This window comes from Sorghum bicolor, chromosome 2 (assembly GCF_000003195.3).
Source record: "Sorghum bicolor cultivar BTx623 chromosome 2, Sorghum_bicolor_NCBIv3, whole genome shotgun sequence".
Classification (NCBI taxonomy): Eukaryota; Viridiplantae; Streptophyta; class Magnoliopsida; order Poales; family Poaceae; genus Sorghum; species Sorghum bicolor.
This window is the reverse complement of record NC_012871.2, coordinates 55823392-55847400: the sequence shown is the minus strand read 5'-3', so window position 1 is coordinate 55847400 and position 24009 is coordinate 55823392. Positions and strand designations below refer to the sequence as shown.

The 24009-nt window shown below is 41.7% G+C and overlaps 2 protein-coding genes across 3 annotated transcripts; both read left to right on the top strand.

The window, feature by feature from the left end:
- LOC8054604 (probable LRR receptor-like serine/threonine-protein kinase At1g05700) lies at positions 9665–13390 on the top strand. The gene is made up of 4 exons (XM_002462219.2): positions 9665–9725; positions 9820–10372; positions 12586–13073; positions 13356–13390. Exons 1-4 carry the CDS (start codon positions 9665–9667, stop codon positions 13388–13390), a joined length of 1137 nt encoding a protein of 378 aa, XP_002462264.2.
- Positions 14519–22199, top strand: LOC8055557 (putative leucine-rich repeat receptor-like serine/threonine-protein kinase At2g04300). Of its 2 annotated transcripts, XM_021452826.1 has the most exons (11): positions 14520–14851; positions 15001–15139; positions 15260–15331; positions 16036–16107; positions 16177–16245; positions 16393–16544; positions 16628–16899; positions 16982–17108; positions 20951–21019; positions 21124–21313; positions 21590–22199. In XM_021452826.1, exons 2-11 carry the CDS (start codon positions 15012–15014, stop codon positions 21984–21986), a joined length of 1548 nt encoding a protein of 515 aa, XP_021308501.1. In that variant the 5' UTR covers positions 14520–14851; positions 15001–15011; the 3' UTR covers positions 21987–22199. The 2 variants fall into 2 exon arrangements, with proteins under 2 accessions (XP_021308499.1, XP_021308501.1); XM_021452824.1 differs by having other exon boundaries at positions 14519–15139.

Sequence of the window (24009 nt, the reverse complement as noted above, 5' to 3'; positions counted from 1 at the left end):
TGTTACCCTGAAAGAAAGCTTCGCATAATGCATAGAAATCTGTGTAAATGAGAGGCCAATATTTCTTGTAAAAGTCTATGTTAAAGCCAACTGGTCCTAGGGCTTTGTCAGATGGCAACTTCTTGACCACTGAATCAATTTCTTCTTTAGTGACAGGGAAACAAGTGATGATAGATCTTGTGTGGCTGGAAGAAGGCTTGGTAAATCAAAGTTTATACCGGTAAAAGAGGATAAACCCAATCTATCTTAAAAAGTATTCTAAATAAGAAGTGCCTTGGCTTCATGGTCAGTTACCACCTGACTTGTGGAGTCCTCTAAAGAAGTAAGGTTCATTCTAAATTTAATAGTTGCATTTGCGTGAAAAAATTTGGTACTTGCATCACCAAGGGTGACCCATTTAATTGAATCTCGTTGCTTCCAATACACATGTTGCTGATGAAGGAGACAAGATAGCTTTTACTCTAGGGTTTCTTAAAATTCCATTCAGGAATAGACAAGTCTCTGAACTCTTCAATGTAAAGCAGTAGGGACAGAACAAGCTTCACGTTAGAGATAGTTGACTTTAAATTTGAGAGGGATCTGCTCCAAGCTCTTAGAGTTTTTCTCAAATTCTTAAATTTTGTCGTAATCAACTTTGCCATATCAGTGATGTGAGGTGGGGCATACTAGCCTTGCTACACCATTGTCAAGAAATCTTGATGCTCCATCCAATAGTTTTCAAACCTAAAGGAACTTCTTTTTGGAATGGAGGTGGGGACATTAATAACATAAGGAACATGATCTGAAGTTTCCATAACTAGGGAAGAGGCAAATGTATTGGGTTAGGTTACAGTCCAGTAGACAGAGGTAAAAACCAATCTAGTCTCTTAAGGAGTGTGGGAATTGTTTGTTTGACTAAGTGTACCTTTGCCCTTTTAGAGGGATTTCCACAATCCAAAGTTTGCTTATGGCTTCATTGAAGAGATACATTTCATTGTGATCTGCACCAGATTTATTTCTATCAGATGGGTTCTTACAAAGATTAAAATCACCCACAATAAGCCAATTCATGTGATTAGGCATATGAATATGCTTAAACCAATTGAGAAATTCTCCTTTGCAAGCAAGTGTGTAGGGTGCCTAAATGTTTGAAAGAATCCAAGATTCTGAGTTATGACGGGAGGAGAGTTCCATGGATAGACGATATTCATTCTCAAAAACTTTTGTACAGATGACTTCCAAATAATCATGGTACCTCCACAGGCACCAACAAAGGGGATGTATTCAAAAGCGTTAAAGCGAGGAGGACAAATTCTTTTAATGAACATAAGGTCAAAAGAAGACTTTTTTAGTTTCTTGGAGGCATATTACATCACAATTACTATCCAAAACTCTGTCTCTTAGTGCATCCCACTTTTTCTCAGAATTTATTCCCCTAACATTCCAACTCAAAACATTCCAATTTCTAGTAGCCATAAACATAATAAAAGGAAAATAAAGGCTAGACACTAGATACTAGTGTAGCTAAGTGTTGGAGGTTCCAGCTTCCCCATCAGACTCCTTGTTTGTGTTTTGATCAGTAGACTTGAGGGAGTCCTTCTTGGTCTTCTTAGACACTGCCTTCCTTTTTGTGGGCTTGTCATTCAGTTTGGAAGAGGAGAGCCCTTTAGGGTCAATATCACAAAAGGATGCACCCAAGCTTCTTATCATCTTTGGAGTGATGATTGGAGGGTTAGCAGAGCAACCAAGACAATTTTTGTCCTTGTAGATGGACGATTTAAAACCCTTGTTGATCCACTTCAGTCTTGTGCTCCTTCTAACTTCTGCCTCTGAGATAGGTGCTTTGCCTTTATTTTTCTTGCTTCCTTTAGAAGGTGTGGCCATAATAGTATCATCAGTTGTGTCCATCTCAAATTCCTCATTGATGGGTTCTAGAACCACAGAGGAGTGGATTCAAAATTAGTGCATACCGAGAGATTTACTTGAGGGCATGATTTAGGAATAGTGAAAAGAGTGGTTTTACCGGTTGAAGGCAACTCATTGTTGAAAAAATTCCAAGCCTTGGACTAGAGAAAAGAGGAGGCCCAATCAAAAGTGGGAGACTGCACTAGAAGAAAAGAGAAGAAATTGACCTAGTCATCAGAAATTAGAATTGAGGAAAAATTGGGAGCAGGATGAGAGAAATGTTTGACCCAGAGTCTAATGGCTTCAGGGCAGGGACTCGCTTTGGAGAATTGTGCCCAATCAGGATAAGGAGCATCTAGAAGCTACACAAAGCCCAACTGTAAGTTTTGATTGAAGTGCTGGTGTTGTTGATCTCCCTGTTCAAAATTATCAGTAGCCAGGTCACCTTGCACTAGGTCAGCGACATTATCAGGTCCACCTAGAATGGCTTTAACCCACCCAAGCAACTCATCCTCTTGAATTTCCTTTGGCATGAGGGGCTCCAGATTATTGAAGTCAGGGAAAGGCATAATGTCAACTGGAGGAATGGGTAGCTGGAGTTATAGCATCTTCAAAAGCTCTCTAAAATAATTTTCTAATTTGTTTCTACACTTGTACTGTTCGCAGGGTGTCTTACAATCTGGTCTGAGCCAAAACCACCAAATGCAGCTCAAGAACAGACCAGATTAGACTAGCATTGCTCGCAAAGTATCTTCATTTTTATATATGGCTCCATCTTCACAAACCTTCTTCCGGTATCTCTTGTGCACCATCCTAAATATGAAGGGAAGGTGTATGTGGGGCTTGCTCCCAAATAGGAGGGTCCTCTCAGAGTTGCTCAAAGGAAGAAATTAGGCCACTCCCTACGTACAGAATTTAGATGTCATTTATGACAACGACAGGGTCTCCAAAACACAACTTTGACCACTTATTTTTATAAAAATATTTAGAAAAATGATATATGTATACTTTTATGAAAGTATTTTTTAAGACAAATATATTCATATAATTTTCACATTTGCAAACTCAATAATTTAAAAGTTACTGATGATTTATATTCCCAACGTTTGACCCAAACTTTGTCCAAAACGACATCTAAATCCTATACGGAGGGAGTAGATGCAGAACTAGACATGGTGGACCTCCTGGGACTACAAAGAGCAAATCTGAAGGACATGGTTGGTGATAGGTGATAAATATGTGTTTTAAGGATTCAATCCCGAGACCTCAACACTCACGTCTCCGCAAGCGCATATATCAACTGAGTTACATGACACATGTGACTATATAGTTGACGCTATTCTTGTAATTAACTACACATTTTTTTTGAAGCTTATAGTGTATATTGGACTATTAAAACAATCCCAAATGAAAAGGTTGTGAACTACGAAGTTGTAGATCTTGTCAAGTATTAGCACTTGATGATGACTTTGTCTCCATTCAACATTCTTAATCATGTAAAATCTGATCCAAGAACTTATATTGAATATATCTAAAATTAAAAAGTTATTATAAATTTGGCTATAACGAGTTGCCCTTTAGAGGGGTCTCGGTTGCATGTTATATAGAATGGGAATAGCCCCCATGGTGGATTGTACAACAAGGTGATTGATACAACAAACTAGCAACAAGCTCTATCCTAGCCGGCATGCACTGTGCTAGGCATGAGCTACAATCTAGAGATACAACAAAATGTATGTAGACTCCTAGGTACATGCTAGCCGAATGAACCTAGAACAATATCTTTTAACACTCCCCCTCAATCTCAGCCACTAACAAGATTGAGATTGGACCTAAATTGTTTCATCTTGGCAACACTAATAGGCTTAGTGAATCCATCCGCAAGTTGATCCCTAGTGTGTATGAAATGAATATCAAGGAGCTTCTAAGCTACTCGTTCTTTGGTAAAATGAAAATCAATCTCAATATATTTAGTGTGTGCATGAAACATAGGATACGCCGAGGGATAGGTAGCTTCTAGATTTTCACACCACAACCGAGCTGCTGGGGGATGACAGACACCAAGTTTACTTAGCAACTTTTGAACCCACATCATTCAGCAGTTGCATTAGCCAAAACCTTGTATTCTGCCTTGGTACTCTAGCAAGAGTCTATAGGCTACTTTCTAGCACACTAGGAGATTAAGTTGGCGCCTAAAAACATAGCAAACCCACTAGTAGAGCGATGATCATCAACACATCTGGCCCAATCTGTGTCTAGGGTTTGGCACTGACCAAAGTGGAGTTCAACTTGCTTATCTTCATTCCAGAATTCCAAGTCTCACACACAAACCACAAGATCTATTTCACAACACTCAAATGAGAAGTAGTTGGAGCATGTAAGAACTGGCAAACTTTGTTCACAGCAAAGGAGATATTAGAACAAGTAAGTGTGAGGTATTCCAAAGATCCTACCAAACTTCTATACTTGGTTGCATCAACTGGACCAAGCTTGTCTCCCACTTCAACACTAAGTTTGACCGAGGTAGGTAGCGGTATATTAACTAGTTTACAATTCTTCATACCAGCATATGAAAGAATGTCCATTGCATACCATCCCTGAGAAAGCACAAGTGTATCTGGGGTTCTACAGACTTCAATGTCCAGAAAATAATGCAAATCTCCCAAGTCCTTGAGTGCAAAATCATGTTGAAGGTCCTTGAGCAATGAATTTGTTGTGGCTTGAGAAGAACTTGCAACAATAATGTCATCAACATAAACTAGCACATGTAGAGTATGTTTCCCTCTATTATAATAAAAGAGAGGTATCAGCTTCGGATGATTTGAATCCAAGTGCTTCTAGCTTATTGCATAGACGAGCATACCATGCACGAGGTGCTTGCTTCAAGCCATATAGGGCCTTATCCAGTTTGTAGACATAACTTGGATAGGTTTTACTTTGATAAACAGGTGGCTACTGCATGTACACTTCTTCTTCAAATATATCATGAAAGAAAGCATTTTGTACATCGAGTTGTCTGAGTGATCACCTTTTAGATACTGCTAGAGACAAAACAAGTCACATTATTGTAGCTTTGACCACTAGATTTCATAGTTGATGCCATATCATTTCTTAAAACCCTTTGCCACTAGCTGTGCCTTATATATATCAATGGAGCCATCAACTTTCCTTTTGATTTTATAAACCCATTTGCAACCGATAATATTCTTGCCCTTGGGCCGTGGAACAAGATGCCAGGTCTTGTTGTGATTGAAAACATGATATTTTGCACCCATTGCTGCCACCAATGTTTGTTTCCAAACGCATCATCAATAGAGGGCGATTCATCTGCACTGGTCATAGAGGACATACACCAACAAATAGTACCATCTGTGTATTGCTTAGGCTTGGTTATACCTTGCTAGAGTCGAGTTACTGGGCGAGTTATCAGGTGTCATGAATCATCAGGTGTAGGTTGTGCAGTAGCTCCATCCACCGCACTAGATCTCGCACCAGCAGCCGTAATGGATCCTATACCAGCACTGATTCCTTCTACACCCACACCGGATCCATCCCCAACTGGCGAAGAAGGAAACATTGTGGTTCCCATAGAGGATCCTAGCATAGAGGACCCCAACAGTGATAGTTGAGGCACAGTTGAATGGAATAGCAACGTGGGATTTAGTCCTCATCATAAGGATGATGCAGCGGTGCCTCATAGCAAGGGAGCAGTAGTAGGTCAACCCACCTCAAAAACCATGTTGTCACCAGCTAAGCAACACATGAAATGATGTCTAATTTCCTTTGTTTCTTCACTATTTTGCATAGTATTTGTTCCTGCAACAGCATGGTTTTGTCTAGAACATGATAAAGTGTCAGTAGGCACAGGATAATCCACATACAATCATGCATGAGTACGTCCCCAAAAGTAAATGATGGATTCAAAAGAACATCAAATAACAGTGCAAGTTGTGACTAAAGTAGGGCATAAGCATTATGATGAAGATTTGAAAATGGAAACACATGTTCATCAAAGATTACATCCCTCGAAATATAGAAGCACCCAATAATGGGACCTAAGCATTAAAACCTTTGTGAAGTTTGTTGTATTATGAATAGACACTTCCTGGACCGAAACTAAAGTTTTCAAGAATTGTAGTTGAAGATTGGACCAACAAGCACACCCCAAGGTATGAAGAAACATGTAGTCTAGCTACGTGCCGAGCAATGGTGGAAAGGTGTGTCTTTTTGGATGACTTTGGAGGGTAGTCAATTTATGAGGAAGACAACTATTAAGAATGCCTCATGCCAGAACTTGAGAGGTACCGAGGCATGGGCAAGGAGCAAGAGTCCCACCTCAATGATGTGACGGTGCTTTCTCTTAGTAGATCCATTTTGTTGATGTGCATGGGGACATGACACATGATGTGTTATACCTATGCACTTAAAAATGAATGTAGGGCTTAATATTCTCCCCCAATCAGTTTGGATGGTGAGAATTTTTCGATTTAATTGACCCTCCACAAGTTTTTGGAAGTGATGACAGGGCTGAAAAACTTTAGATTTATAGCGCAAGAGGTAAATGCAAGTAAATTTGCTACAATTATCGATAAAACTTACATAGTAGCTATGACGCCCAACCGAGGTTGGAGCTAGTCTCCATACATCTAAATGAATAAGGTCAAAAGGACCAGATGAAACACTAGAAGACCTAGGGTAAAGCAATTGATGGCTTTTGCCTTGTTCACACGCATCACACACAATTTTATTGTTCAAACTCCAAACATATGGAAGCTTGTGGTGACTAAGAATCTGTTGAACTACTTGAGAGGACGCATGGCCTAGTCTAGAGTGCCATAAGGAGTCCAAAAGCTTCACGACAACGAGGGCTTGTTTATTCATGGACGCTTGACTAGAAGAAGACTTCAAAGGATAAAGGTCACCTTCGCATCGGCCTACGAGGAGCATTCTCCTTGTTGCTAGTTCCTTAATAGAAAAAATGGTTTGGATAAAATTTCAAGAAAGCCTTGTTATCTTTAGCAAGGCAAGACAACAATTTTTTGTGTGCATGAGGAGCATGGAGAATATTATTCAAATGAATATTTCTAGTTGGGAACATAAAGTGCTATGATCGACATGATGAATCTCCATACTAGATCCATTTGCAGCGTGGACTTGCTCGCTGTCGTGGTACCTGTCACACATGATGAGCTTTTCAAGTTCACTAGTGATATGTCTATGGCACTCGAATCCATATACCAGAATGTATCTACCCTATACGAGGTTGTTGCAGACAAAGCTGACTTCTGTGGAGGCCCTAAAAATGAAGCATCAAACCTCTTGAAGCACCTGATGATAGCGTGTCTCTCTTTTCCACATAGCTGATAGAAAACACTAGCTTGAAAACCACCGCCTTGTGGACGGCCACCACCATGACCACCCTTGGGTCCACAGTTGAATCCACTGTGACCCCCTCCACCACGCCCACCACGCGGGTTGTTAGGGTTGCCGCCACCGTGACCCCCTTTGGTAGCCAGATTTGTCGACGAGTGTTGGCAACCACCTCCTTGGATCTCCATGAGCTGCTCAAAACTAATGAGTTGAGTGTAGAGCTCTGCCACAATGATGGGTTTAACCCTTGTAGAGATGGCAGAAACCACACATAAAGTGCTATGACTGTCATGATGAATCTCCATACCAAATCCATTTGCAGCAAGGAGCGAGGACTTGCTCGCTGTCGGGGTACCTGTCACGCGTGGTGAGCTTTTCAAGTTCACTAGTGATATGTCTGTGGCACTCGAATCCATATACCAGATTGTATCTACCGCATACGAGGTTGTTGCAGACGAAGCTGACTTCTATGGAGGCGCTAAAAATGAAGCATCAAACCTCTTGAAGCACCTGATGATAGTGTGTCCCCCTTTTCCACACAGCTAGTAGAAAACACCAGCTTGAAAACCATCGCTTTGTGGATGGCCACCACCATGACCACCCTTGGGTCCACAGTTGAATACACCATGACCCCCTCCACCGCGCCCACCACGCAGGTTGTTAGGGTTGCTGCCACCGTGACCCCCTTTGGTAGCCAGATTTGCCGACCTGTGCCAGCAACCACCTCCTTAGATCTCCATGCGCTGCTCAAAACTAATTAGTTGAGTGTAGAGCTCCGCCACCATGATGGGTTTAACCCTTGCAGAGATGGCATAAACCATCGGGTTGAACTCAAGGTCCAAATCGATAAAAACGTAGGATACCAATTCATCAACTTCAAGCATGTGGCCAGCGGACACCATGTCATCCGCTAACCCTTTCATCTTCATGAAGAACTTTGAGATGCTAGAGGCGCCCTAAGAAGCAATGGCCAGTGCCATCCTTGTGGCAATGACCTGAGTACGAGACTGCACCGTGAATAGTCCTTCAAACATCGCCTAGGCTTTGTCAGCGGCGACCTCACTGGAGACCTGAGATAGGATCTCCTTCGAGATGTTGGATAGAATGAAGTTGAGGACCATCTAGTCCTTCGCTACCCATAGCTCGTAGTCGGGGTTGATCACGGGCAACTCCTTCTTATCATCCTCCTTCAGTGTGAGGAACTGTGCCGGCGACTTCACTACCGGATCTAGGTACTTGGCGAGTTGGGCACCCTTTAGAGCAGACACCACTTGAGCCCTCCATGACTGGAAGTTGTTGTGACTAAGCTTTTCGCTCAATGGGAAGAAGGTGGCGAAGGATTAAGCAACAGACGACGCGAGGGAGGAAGAAGGTTATGCCATGAGAGGAATCCGTTAGGAAGAAGGATCTGATACCATGTAAAATTGGCTATAACGAGCTGCCCTTTAGGGGGGTCTCGATTGCATGTTATATAGCATGGGAATAACCCCCATGGTGGCTTGTACAACAAGGTGATTGATATAACAAACTAGCAACAAACTCTATCCTAGCTGGCATGCACTCTCCTAGGCGTGAGCTACAATCTAGGGATACAACAAAATATATGTAGACTCCTAGGTACATGTTAACCGAATCAACCTGGAACAATATCCTTTAACAGTTATCACCTATAAAGTTATAGATCTATTTAATCTCTACAATTTTAATATAAAGTTTATCTTATGAAAGTTATGAAATTTTTTTTGTATAAAACAGTAATCACAAGCCATCAATTCGCAGCGATGCTCTATCACTGCTGATTCTAAAATAATCGGCAGTGATGGAGTAGCACTAAATGTCAGTTCTCTAGTAGTGTATGCCATGTTAGTTTGCTAGTCTTTCTATTAAAAAATGAAATTTTCACTTGATTACAACCTTGAATCCCACCGGCCGCGTAGCGCGCGATTTTACGCGAAAAAATACGTGACTGATTTCGTATTTTCTAGAAAAAGATTTCTACATGCGGTTGGCATAACTGAACTGCCCGGTTCGCAAAACCGCCCGTAGAAAGGGGTTATAGTACCTCTGTGTACTAGTGTGTAAATTATTTGTTCTTTTCTATAATTTTGTTCTAAGTTAATTGATTTAGGATAAAATTGGATTCCTTGTATTTCACGGCAGAGGTAGTACCTCCGAATTACCGTTCCCTTACTCGAAATTGTAAATTACACTATGACTTGATTTAGTGGGCTTGCATTCATGCATTTTTTTTGTGAAACTCATTGATGCAGTTTTAAATTGAGAAAGGAGATTTTTTTTACCTCTATGGACGGAATGCTGACATATAGTAATAACTCTATAAATACTAAGACAGAGTGCCCCTTCTTCTTAGTGCTGCGGATGATCGTCGTTCGTAGCCCAGACCATTAAGATGGCGCTCAGGTTCTTGGTTTTACTACTGGTATTTGCCCCTGTCGCCGTCAGTCAGCAAGGTATATACCAATCTCTCTGGCTTCACTGCGTCGATCATATTCATATCACATGACCTGGGAATCAATAATGATGAATCGTACGTGGTGGATGCAGATTTCCTGAGCATCGACTGCGGCCATGACGCCAACTACAGCGGGTACACGGACAAGATCACCGGCATCTTCTACGTCTCTGACGGCTCCTACATCGACGCCGGCGAGAACCACAGGATAGCCCCCGACCTCGAGGCCGTGTGGTGGGACCGTTCCCAAACGCTGAGGAGCTTCCCGTCCGGCGAGCGGAACTGCTACGCGCTCCCCACCGTGGCCGGGACCAAGTACCTGGTGCGGGCGGAGTTCACGTACGGCAACTACGACGGCAAGAACAGCTCGTCGCTGCAGTTCGACCTGCACCTGGGGGCCAACTACTGGCAAACAGTGTACCCGAATGCGTGGAGCAGCTACGCCTACGAGGCGATCTTCGTCGCGTGGGCAGGCTGGGCGCCGTGGTGCCTGGTCAACACCGGCCACGGCACGCCGTTCGTGTCTGTCTTGGAGCTCAGGCCGCTCGGCCGGCTCGGGGACGCGCTCTATCAGCTCGTCACACCCCGCCTGGTCATATCAGTGTTTAGGCGCATAAACATGGGGGCCGGCGTTTCAGTTGTGCGGTATGTTCTCGTGGGACAGCGAGGTTGTGTACGTGCGTAGGTCCGATAGATGATACCATTTTTTACGGTAACAAGGGTTGTTTGGATAGCCCTGTTTTTTTTTATGAAAATATGTTTCCTAAAACCTCGTTTTGGACTAACTATCTCTAGACTAGATCATATCTTTTTTTGGTGGCTTAGAGCATTTCCAATAGTTCCCAAAAAAAAAATTGATAAATCAATGAATTTTTGATTTTGCTAAAACAAGTTGGGAATATATTTGTTGGATTTCTTCAAACGTTTTCAAAATCTCAGCTCCTAAGAATATAAGAAAATTTGCATTCATTAAGAATCTCAGATTTATTTATAATCATCCTAACAATTTTTATACTTTCTTTCTCTATAATGAATTCGCATTGGGAACCCTGTCTTTACATCTTGTTCTTCTCTGCGTCCTTTCATCTTCAGATTTATCGACTGATACGCTCACTTATATTATATTTTTGTGTGATTAGGCCTTATTCAGTTGGCAAAATTTTGAGATTTTAGGTACTGTAGCACTTTTGTTTTTATTTGACAAATATTGTCCAATCATGAACTAGGTTTAAAAGATTCGTCTCACAAATTACAAGTAACTGTGTAATTAGTTTTTGTTTTCGTCTATATTTAATACTCCATGCATGTGCCACAAGATTCGATGAGACGAAAAATCTAAAATTTTTGGCAAAACTTTTTGCCTTAGATCGATTTTTTCAGGTGTGAAAAGACAGTTGAGATAAGAAGTTGTTTGGGAGCGATTTTTTTCAATCTTGCCAAAAAAATCAAGATTAAGAGTTGGTTTTTGAACCCCATGGAGATTCCCTTAGCTAATTTCTTTCTAAGTAAAATCAGTTTTGCAAAAAGAAAGAATCATGGAAAACAAATGCTAATTTCTACAAGCTAAATGTTGCTCAACTGATTGGAAATTGTACGTCCAGGTTCCACTCGATATGGGTGTGACTTATTCTTTTAGTGGTAGAAAAAAGGCACTTTGACAACATATAATATATGCAAGATAGATATGCACCAGCCCATGAATTTGTATTTAGCTCCAAGTGTTTTGTATCAGACGCGGGTACATGGATCCCATCTTGTATGAGAACCAAGTAGAACGCGGTGTGGGACATCTGAATCTGACTTCTACCACCGTGGCCCGTGGGGCATCGTACTTCGTACGTGTCTGGCTACCAAGTGCAATACGGGTAGACAGGATTTGATTTCACAGAGCAGATGATGACTTTACAATCTTTTTAGGTATATAAGCTAGGTTAGCAAAAGGACTCCAACTCCGCCAGCCTCTCCAAACTACTCTTCTCCCTCTGCAACGTAACTCTTCGCTAGCCATGGTGGTCTGGAGCTCCGAGGGAGGCAGCATTGTGGTCGGAGAGCTCGGAGATGTTTAGATTGGCTAACAAGTGTACTAGAGAAGATAAAAGTGGTAGTTGGTGTGGAACCTAGCATATGCGGGAGATGTAACTCCTCTCTTATTTAGCGAAGATAAGAAAGATATTGATGGTGGTCACAAAAAAAGATCTATTGGGTGATTGCTGGAGAAAAAAAAAAGACTCGACTCAGTATAATTTTATGAGGATGTTGAGAGATATTATTGGAGGACTCCTGGAGACTAGAGATGCTCTTAAAACAGCTCCAATGAACTAAAAAAAAAAGAGATCTCATTTTCTTATAACCAGTGATATAGAAGGGGAATTAATTAAGTATAGAATTTCGAGTTTAGTGGATCTTTTTTCCTAATTCAAGTATAGAATTAATTAAATATAGAATTTTCTCAATTGCATATCTAGCACTAGTGTATAAATTAAACGGGATTCCTCAATATCCAAATTTGTGGGATATATAGTATATAAAAAAAAGTTTTGTAGGACTGATATCATGGCTGCAACAGATCTGATATCTTCACCCTCTACTTTGTTTATGTTGTTAATTGTTATTATTATTGTTCTTGTTAATTAATAATGTTTATTATTAGTGCTTGTCTTGTTATATATTTCTCATTTCCTATTAATCTCCAATGGCGTGCTTGTCTTGTTATATATTTCTCATTTCCTATTAATCTCCAATGGCATCTGTATGCTTTAGGATTATCTTTCTCATCCTTCTCTCTGTACATTGATTTTTTTGGCGTATAAATCAGATTGATTCTCAACGACCCTACGAATTTCTTTGGTTTCGTGAAGGTATCCTGACGATCCATACGACCGTTTCTGGTGGCCGATGGAGAATGCTAGCCCAGGGTGGGTGAACCTATCGACCACACGGCCTATTCAACCGGACAGGAGTGATTACGCCGTGCCCTCGCGCATTCTGCAGACAGCCGTTGCGGCATCGGGCAACGACACGGCGCTCACCGCCATCACCTGGCAATACAAAACCAAGTACTCGTTCATGATGTTGCAGCACTTCGCCGACTTCCAGGACACCCAGCTTCGGCAGTTTGATATCCTCATCAACGAGAAGGATGGGTCGGGGCGGAAACTCAAGTCCTACAGCCCCCCGTACCTGGCTTCACAGACGGTGTACACTGAATCCTACAGGGCTAACGACGGCAGGTACAACATCACACTTGTTTGCACCAACGCCTCCGTGCTGCTGCCTCCGATGATCAATGCGCTCGAGATCTACGTTCGCGTCCCGTACGAGAATCCGACGACACTCCCTAGTGACTGTAAGCGATATCCAGCTGCTTCCCTCATACTCCTCACCTTCATATATACAAATTGCTATGAGAGAGTAGCAGTGATCATCTATCATTTGAAAGCACAAATATTATGTTCATCGGATCTTGTATTACTTTTACACTATTCTATTATGTTTGGATAATTATCAAATTATATATTTTTTTTTGTTTTATGTGACAACAAACAACTCTAAAATGGATAAAAGGAACTAAATATAAACTCACGAGTTAAACGTATCATAGGTCCATTAACTTATGCCGGGTTTTCAGTTAGAGCTATCTACTCTAAAAGTGATCCATCGTAGTCTATACCTCTTCATTTGACCTTAAATGTAACCTTCAGACTCATAGACTATTTAAATAGTTCATCGCAGGTCTATAACCCTTTGTTTGACCTTTAAATTTGACATGGCATGCTCATGCCATGTTAAATCTAATGGTCAAATATAAAAGGGTGTATGAACTTACGACGAATGAGTTAATTCCTTCAATGCCACTAGATTTTATAGTGATTCCCTCAATGCGGTCACAAATCTTCCTCTACCTTCACTGCCATTGTTTCTAAGGCCTTGTTTAGTTCTAAAAAATTTTGAAAAAATAACACTGTAGCACTTTCGTTTTTATTTGTCAAACATTGTCCAATTATGAAATAAATAGGCTTAAAAGATTCGTCTCGCGATTTACAGACAAACTGTGTAATTAGTTTTTATTTTCATCTATATTTAATGCTCTATGCATGTACCGCAAGATTCAATGTGACGGAAAATCTTGAAAAGTTTTGGATTTTTAAGGTGAACTAAACAAGACCTAATTTTCCTTTCCCCATTCCCATTCCGTTACATTTATCGTCCCTGAACGTTATTCTTCCCTAGTTGCTCGCTCCGTGCTCTTGGGGTTCTGCATGGAGCCCACCTGTAGCAAATAAAAGGATCAATAGTCAGAAAATGCTACAACGTTGGCAGCACAAATTTTGTGTGTTCGCGTGTGTGTGTTCTGTGTTCCAGTGCCGGTGATAGCCGGAGTTCTGGCCAACAAATATGCTCTTAACTTGTTTAGTCACTTGAAAAACTTGTTGATTTATCAAATATCTAAGAAACTACTTTCTCGATAAAAAAAAATCGATTCTTAGAATTCGTACCAGTCAAACCTTTTAAAATTTAACTTACTTTATAGAAAAAATAACAATATTTATGACAATAAAATACGTATTTTATGAAAATATATTTTATGATAAATCTAATCGTACGGATTTGATATCATAAATTTTAGTTTTTTTCTAGAAATTTGGTTAAAGATTAAAAAGTTTAACTTAGAATAACTTTAGAAATTGATTTTTTTATGGAAGGAGCATTAGAGATGTTTTACAACTGTTTTTCACAATCCACGATCTGCTTTTCATAATGGTGGACTCGCAAAAGAAAAGGAAACAAACAGGCTCTCAAGCATGGTCGTGCTGCCACCAAAAAAAAAAAGTCGTGGAAGAACCTTCCATTCCATATGTTTGATTTCTCTTTGCCATCTCCTTCCTGCTGTGATGGTGGCGGCGTCTCCAGACTCCAGCAATGAGGGGTGGCAAGGACCTCACCCTCTACAACGCGGAAGCGGCGGGGAGCTGCGCCCTTAAGCATCCTTCCCCACGCCCTTCCGTCTTAGGATCCAATCGCAACGGCCACCTCATGCGCCATACCTTGCACCCACCCCTGTACCTGACGTGCTCGATTAAATGCCCCTTAAGGTTATGGTACTGAACTGGGTCTGAAGCCAAGGTGCTAAAATGGTTTGCCAAAGATTCTACTTTGAATAGACTTTTTCCCCTTTTCCTCTCTTGTATATGCAATTGTTTTGTCATTCATGTATCTAGGTGATTACACCTAGTTCCCAAACATAGTCATGACTTATGTGTTTTGCATGCTAGTTGATGCCATCATGGCTATCAAAATCGAGTACGGGGTGAAGAAAAACTGGATGGGTGATCCGTGTTTTCCAATCAAATTTGCTTGGGACGGCGTGAAATGCAGCAGTGCAATTAGTAACATGTCGAGGATAACATCAATGTGAGTATCTGATACATTATTGAGGAGGTCCTACATCATGATCTCGTATGTGCTAGTGTATTATTGCCTTATTGGTAGATTCAATAACTGATTTATGTTGAATTACAAATTCTCATGCAGAGATCTCTCCAATAGCTCTTTGCATGGCACAATAACTAAGAATTTTACACTGCTCACAGCACTCGAGAATTTGTAAGTGCATAACAGGCTAATGTAATCTGCTTTCATTATTTATGTCCGAAGACTTCACGTTCCATGACTGGCAATCCCGTTCTACTACCTGTGATCATGATAAATCAGTTTCTTTGGCTTATGTGTTCTGTGCTAATAACTTTGGTGGATCAGTCTACAGAGTTTTTTTTTTTGGGAGTACCTCTGTAAAACTATAATACCATAAACCACTCTCCCCAAGCTCAAGCCTCTATACGGACGAGATAGGACTCATGACATATGTTGGGTTCTACTGTAGTAGTAGCATGCATTGCACCTCATTTTAGTGCATGTCTTATTCTGTTTCAAATCTGTAGTTATCAATCGAATGGATGAGGCTATAGTAGGAGAGCCTTTTTTGGCCATATTTGGCATAACTGCATCATCATATTTATGAATTAATAAAATAAATCACTCTTTTATGTTTAAATTTATCAATATTTAATGTGTCTTGCTCTTTAGTTTTGATCAAATGGCTCCAGTGAATTTAAATGGACATAATGCTATTAGAAAATTAATTGATGTACCAAAGCATACTTGTCAGGACTATGTTCCCAATCCCAATTATTGAACTACAAAGCTTTTATTTCTTACTACTAGCTTGATATGTTAAATTCCTTTCCGTAGAGTTTGAATCGAAATATCTATGTACTTTTTGCCTTACTGTAGTTGTGCAAATGTTTCAGAGATTTATCTTACAACCAGTTGAGCGGGCCAATACCTGATTCCCTACCAAGTTTGCCTTCCCTACGAGTTCTGTAAGTCTATATTTTTCGCAAATTAATATCAACCCAAGGATGTTACTAATCACCTTTCACTTTCTACAGAAATGTCTCTGGCAACCAGCTGAGTAATGAGTCCCTATGTAAAAATTATACTGCACCACTTATTTTCAGGTTCTGAATTTTTTTTTTCTCAATATCCATTCCATTAATATGCTTCTGAGTTTGTATTGTATCACTTGCTGTGACCATCAAACAAGTGACTGTTTAAGACATTTTCTCCTCGAAAATAGATCCAGTTCTGATTTTCTGTACTTTCAGACATGATGCTGGCTCTGTATGCAACAAACCTTCACCAAGCCCGCCAAGAAATAAAGCAACTATCATAGCTATTTCAGTAGTGGTTCCTGTGTTGGTAGTAATTTTACTTCTTCTTGCATATTTCATCTGGTGGGAGAAAAGAAAGCCTAATGGTGTGCATCCTGTTGCTCAATTCTTTTGTGACATGTATTAACCGTTCAATTTATAATACTTGACCTTTCTTATCTGATACTAGTGCAACCAGTCCCCATAAATGGCCCAACAAGAGATCCAGAACCTGATAATGCTTCAGGAAGCAAAAAAGGTCATGGGTACAACCTGAATAAAACTGAGAATCGCCAGTTCACATACAAAGAGCTCGAGAAGTTCACTAATAATTTCAAGAAGTTCATAGGACAAGGAGGTTTCGGGCCCGTCTACTATGGCCGTTTGGAAGACAGCACCGAGGTTGCTGTCAAGATGCGTTCTGAATCATCATCACATGGGCTTGATGAATTTTTAGCTGAGGTACCAAATTTCAGTGGCCTAGAAAAAGCATATTATCCATTTAACTTTGCAAATAATATATGTTCCGTACCTTGTTACATAGGTCCAGAGCTTGACAAAGGTGCATCACAGGAATCTAGTGTCTTTGATTGGTTACTGTTGGGAGAAAGATCATTTGGCACTGGTTTATGAGTACATGTCTCAGGGCAGTCTTTTTGATCATCTGAGAGGTATGTCTGTGGAAAGCGTATTGATTATTGATTTAGGCATAACCAGCTATGTGATCTTTTCAATTTGCTTTTGAAATATCTATGCATGGTTTGGACCTGAGAAACTATCTTGATTGTGATATGGTCGACGTATGATTAATGGGCTGATAGCCCAGCCCAGCTATCTTTATAAGTTCAGTTATCTTTGTATTTTGCAATTTATATTAGTCCCAGATAGGTTATTTAGCAAAATAGGTAGAGTAGAAGAGACATAAATATCTATAAACTCTGTTGATATAATCAAGCAAGAGCAATCATATTTGCTCGGCTTCCTTTAGGGAGCCGGGAGACCTAACCCCTGCCCTAGTCGTCTCTCTCTTTCTCTCACGAGCTCCAGAGCACGGCGCCCAGCGAAGACTTCGTCCTCGACCTCCGATCACTCATCCCTACAATCTCCGCAGCAAACTCGGTAGGATCCGCAATCCTATCAACCTGGTATCGGCAATGTCAGGCCCGCTTCCATCTTCCATGCAGCCGCCAGCCTCCTCCGTAGCCCCAGCCGCCACAGCTGCGCCACCGCCTTCAGCTTCGTCGGAGCTCTCCTCTGCGTCTTCTGGCCAACCGCTTATGCTTGACTCTCTTGCGGGGGTGGTCGCTGAGCTGTCGCGCAACATGGCGGCGATGCAGATTTCCATGGTGGCGATGCAGGCTACCGTGGCGGTGCTGGTCCAGTCATTTCAGCCCGCGGCCATGGCACCACCAGTCCTGCCCACAGCGCCACCGCCACCAGCACTACCCTCCGCGGCGCCATCAACGCAGCAGGCGATTTTTCCCTACGGCATACCGCAGAGCAGCGTGACGGGGGTGCCCCTCCATCCGATGCAGTGGTCGTCCTCCCCGTCCCCCATCCCATCATGGGCGTTGGGATCGACATCCGCGCCAAACTACACGGCAGCAACGTCTCCTATGCCGTCCACCGCGATCAGCTCGGTTGTTCCCTCCGCCCCGACCTCGGGGCTTCTCTACGGTGCATCGGACGGCGCCATGTACTACAGAGGTGCCTCATCTTCATCCGCATCCGCGTCCTTTGGGGGCGGTAGCTACGGCGCGCCAGCACCGGGTGCGTCCAACGGCGCCCACGCAACGCCCAAATTCTACAAGCTAGAGTTCCTACCTATGATGGCTCTGTTGATCCTCTGAATTGGCTCAATCAATGTGACCAATTCTTTCGGGATCCGCATACTCTTACGTCCGACCGTACTTGGCTTGCCTCCTACCATCTCCGGGGTGCGGCCCAAACATGGTACTACGCCCTCAAGCAGGACGAGGGCATGCCTACCTAGGAACGCTTCAAGGAGCTCTGCAATCTTCGTTTCGGGCTAGCGGTTGGTGGCACCCGACTGTCTGAGCTAGCCCGACTGCCCTTCTTGTCGATGGTCCAGGACTACTCCGGTCGCTTCAACATGGTGTTGTGTCATGCCCGCAATTTGTCCGCCCCACAGAAGGCGGAACTCTTCGTGGGCGGCTTACCGGAGCACATCAAGGTCGACGTCGAGTTGCGGGAGCCCCAGGACCTTTAGACGGCCATGTACCTGGCTCGGGTGTTTGAGCGTCGTGCTACGACTACCTTGCTGGTCCCTGTCCAGCAAACCACTTCGCCTCCTCAGCGCTAGCCATTGGCACTACCTGCACCGGCTGCACAGGCGCGTGCTCCTGACCCAGCTGCAGCCATACCTCCACTGCCTGCCCCGCAGCAAGCTCCGGTGTTGGCACCGTTTCACCACCTGACAGCCGGCCGAGATGCTCGAGCATTGTCATCAGGGGCTATGCTTCAACTGCATTGAGCCATACATGCGCGGCCACCAATGCCAGCGGCTTTTCTTTCTTGAAGCTGATGATTTCCTCACTGACGCAGTAGTGGACGATGACGGTGCCAAGGTGGCCCTCCAAGTGGCTCCGGAAGCCCCTGCTTTCCGCTGATGCTACATGCACTGGCGGAGCTACGGCTCGGCCAACCTAGGCAGCCCCCCCGGTTGGCCTTCGGCTGCAACGCTAAACAAACAACACAAACAGACTAGCAGCACACACAGCGCTGTTGTCACCCGGGCATGGCACAAGGACGCTTGCATGCATGACTGCGCATGCCTCCAGGCCTTGTTTAGTTGCAAAATTTTTTGCAAAATAGACATTGTAGCACTTTCGTTTATATTTCACAAATATTATCCAACCATGGACTAACTAGGCTTAAAAAATTCGTCTCACAAATTACAGGTAAATTGTACAATAAGTTATTTTTTAATCTATATTTAATACTCCATGCATGTGCCGCAAGATTCGATATGACGGGGATTCTGAAAAATTTTGCGAATTTTCTTGGGAAATAAACATGGCCTCAATTCTATCTACTACCACTCTGCTATCTACTGACCTATTCTGCTGGTCACGTCACTTACGGTGTGTAGGTAGGAAGAGGCCTTGCTTAGTTCACCCCCAAACCAAAAAATTTTCAAGATTCTCCGTCACATCGAATCTTGCGGCACATGTATGAAGCATTAAATATAAACAAAAACAAAAACTAATTGCACAGTTTGCCTGCAAATCATGAGATGAATCTTTTGAGTCTAGTTAGTCTATAATTGGACAATAATTTTCAAATAAAAACGAAGTGCTACAGTAGCCAAAACTAAAAAAATTGGAAACTAAACAACTGTTTATTTGCTTCCATACTTCTGAATTTTGAATGCTAAATAGAATTAGATGGTAGTATATCTAGCAATTTCAAGGTTAATTACTTATGATTGATATTATTTTTATGAGAAATTAAGATGGTACCAAATTTCCTAGTTTGGATGTATTTCATTTTACAAACAATCTCTGGATCTTACTCTCTTAACTGGATTGGAATAAAGACAAGACAAAAAACAACAACAATATACATTTTTTGTGTTTAGGGAGTTAAATTCCTAGGGATTTGGCATTGCAAACTGCCCCCCCCCCCCCTATATTTGGATGCGAGCTCCGCCACTGGCTACATGGGAGCCGCTGCAGCAGTTCTCTCAGTCCTCTATCCTAACTTGCAGCTCGAGGACGAGCTGTTTGTCCAGGTGGGGAAAGATATTATGGTCGACGTATGATTAATGGGCTGATAGTCGAGCTCAGTTATCTTTATAAGTTCAGTTATCTTTGTATTTGCAATTTATATTAGTCCCAGATAGGTTATTTAGCAAAATAGGTGAAGTAGAAGGGACATAAATATCTGTAAACTCTACTGATATAATCAAACAAGAGCAATTATATTTGCTCGGCTTCCTTTACGGAGCTGGGAGAACTAACCCCTGCCCTAGTCGTCTCTTTCTTTCTCTCACGAGCTCTGGATCACAGCGCCCTAGTGCCGCCTTCGTCCTCGACCTCCGATCACTCATCCCTACAATCTCCGCAGCAAACCCGGTAGGATCCCGCAATCCTATCAGACTGACTGATAAATAATTCTGGTATCTGAAAAATCAGAAGCCTTTTTTGGGATATCTACACGTCTTCCTACTGAAGTGCCTAATCTTAGTGACAACTTGGTTGCAAAATATTTGCCAGCATCCTGCTTATATTGTTAGTCCATCTTAACATTGGGATGAGGGGTGACTTGATGCTGTGAGCTACACCCAATTACCTGCCTACGTTTTTTTTTTATTTTAGTGTATGACTTCAGCTAATGTGTATGTTAGAGGATCGGTTTTATTTTGGTTATTAACTATATTGCAATTCCATTATAGAAGATCATATCAAAACTAGGAAAAGGAAACATTCCATAAATTTGTTGAAATTACACGTGAAGCTTTTAAACTGTTCTGTTATGTTAAAAATTGAAGGAAAAAATGGTGTTTCTGAAGCCTTGAATTGGAGGAAACGTGTACAAGTAGTGCTTGAAGCTGCACAAGGTATGCCGCAACAAAAGCACATCAAGAAAACTGGAATTAAGCAGATCCTTCATGTGGTCATTATTGTTATTCTCATTTTTTGGCATTTCCTGTGAAATATAAAGGCTTGGATTATCTGCACAAAGGTTGCAATTTGCCAATAGTTCACCGTGATGTGAAGACCAACAACATTCTCTTGGGTCAAAATCTGCAAGCTAAAATCGCAGATTTTGGACTTTCCAAGACATATCTTAGCGATACACAAACTCACATATCAGCCACTGCAGCTGGCACAGCTGGTTACATGGACCCTGAGTATGTCTTATCTTTCCATTTGTATTCTATTATCATTTCTTTTTTTTGTCCATGTAGCTTATTTCTTGAATGAGTACTAAGTGAAAGAAAACTAGTAAAACTCGCCTTAATACAGGCAACATGGTTTCCTTCTCTTGCAGTTTTCTTATTCAACGCAATTAGGCTCATCTGGTGCTGTGTTTTGCGAATGTGCATGTAGCTCTGCTGTAGTGAAGTATTGTTGCCAGCTGCTGGTATGAAGTGTTTATCTTGAACTTCTTGTTGCTGTTTCTTCAGGTACTACCACACTGGAAGGCTCACTGAGAGCAGCGATGTGTACAGCTTCGGAGTTGTTCTACTTGAGGTAGCCACTGGCAAGCCTCCAATAGTGCCAGGCCATGGCCACATCATTCGGCGTGTTAAACAGAATATTGCCACTGGCGACATCGGCTCAATTGCCGATGTGCGACTTGGAAATGCCTATGACATCAGCTCCATGTGGAAGGTAATCGACACGGCTATGATGTGCACCGTGGATTCTGCTGCTCAAAGGCCAACGATGGCCACCGTTGTCATACAGTTGAAGGAGAGCCTAGCGTTGGAGGAAACTCGTGAGAAGGACAGTAGCACCAGGGTAAGCCGAGGGAGTGACATAGAAGCTATGGTGTCCACATTTCGTCCTTTGGCGAGATGAAGCTGTGCCTGTACCTGGTTTCGGTTCATGGTTGATGCATCCCAGCATCCCTCTACAAGTCTACAACGGGTGTTTCTTATGAACTTGTCTTGTGAAGACGCACTAGTGTATATTTGTGCACTGTTTTGAATCTGCAGTATATATGTATGTTCAAGGACTTGGAGAGACCGAGCTTGTGTGTGCGAGTAATAAGGTTAAGTTGCAGTTTCTCCAGGGACTGTGAGCTCCCCATGCTTTGTATGTACTTTTAACAAATAGTTACCCTGTTTGGCTGTTTGTATGTTAGTGACTAGTAATAGTGATAACAAAAAAGCTTGAATAATCTGAAGCAAGGATTGAGAAAATGTGCCTTTCCATTCCACCATATACAGAGCTTTGTTATTTTTCAATTATTTTCCTTTGATATCCTATCGTCACTGTTACTACAATTTTCGCTATTGTTAATTTGCATTTTTCTGTGTTTTACTTTTAGAATTATCACAATTTTACTCTCTCTCTCTCTCTCCATTTCAAATTATATGTCACTTTAACTTCCTCTTAACTTCTAAGTTTGATTCATGGTCCATTTAATTTAACTAATTTGATGTTGTGGATGTTAATGCATTTCCTTATAAACTTGGTTAAAGTTAGATATGTCTGACCTAGGACAAAATCAAAGTAAATTGTAGTTTATAATGATATACACAATAATTGTAAACATATCACTAATCAGTTGACACACTAAAAAATCAATCAATGCCCCAAGAGAAGCAGTGTATGGAACAATTTTCTTTGATTTTGCATAACATCCTCATCAAATACTCCAGAACTGAAGTACATAAAAATCTGCCATGACAAAATCTACTCAGGGCCTAGGTTTGTATTGGTTCTAACACTACGATGACATGATACCATTTGCCTCTTATTCTACCTAAAAGAGATCTCGCCAGGAGAGCTTCAACAGCCCAAGTTAGCGCCATCTGAAGCAAGGATCACCCAAATTCACTGCACTGAGCCGCCAGCTATACCAGCTTGTCCTTGCCACTTTTAGTGACATTTTCTTGGCAACCCCAACAAACTCATCCATTTGGTTGTCCACGAGCTCATTGAGCTGCCTGCTCCTGAGCCTTGAGTCTTGACAAGCTCTTAAATATTTAAGTCATACCATTTTCAGTCTTTTAAGTCATACCATCTTTTATTAAATATTTAACCTCTTAAAGGATCTCAAATGGAAAAAAATGAACCAGAAACACTAGTACATGGGCACACTATACAGGCGGTTGGTAACATATTTCTACAGGCGTTTTCCAGATTCGTCTGCGCTGGAGGCCAGTAGAAATCGTCCATTTCCACATGCGGTTGCTTGAGAGCCGCCAGTAGAAACCATTTACACAGGCGGCTCTCTTAGGGAACCGCCTGTGTAAATGTTCATTTACACAGGCGGTTCCCTAACAGAGCCGCATGTGTAAACCTATTAAAATATATATTATTTATTTTTTTAATTTATTTATTTATTTATTATTTAAATATATTGATGGTTGGTCTTCTAACATAGCAACATGTAATTTAAATACTTCATCTCATACATACATTTGTATACATCAAAGTTTGGTGCTCAAAGACATAAAGTTAATTACAAGAGTATATCCATCATCACACATCATATATATATACACATCAAAGTTTGTTTCTGCTCTCTAATAACCCTCTTTAGTAAGTTTGAGCTTACTAATCTCTGTTAGCACTCGGAACTGTGGCCTGGATAATTGGCTTTCATCATCATGACATTTGCCTTCACGTGGAATGACATGCTTCATGATGAACAAGCAGATGTCCTCAACTATGTTGTCTAAAGCACGTTCGTCCATGCGCTCCGTCGTCCCTTGCTTATATACCTGCAAAGAAAGTTTATAAACATTATATATTTTATGACTTCCAACTTTAATAGACTATTACTTATATTACCTTGTCAGGGTTCCTTGCATATCGTCCGTTTTCTCTCATGTTCTCGTACACGTAGTAGCCACAGAGGACAGATAACGGT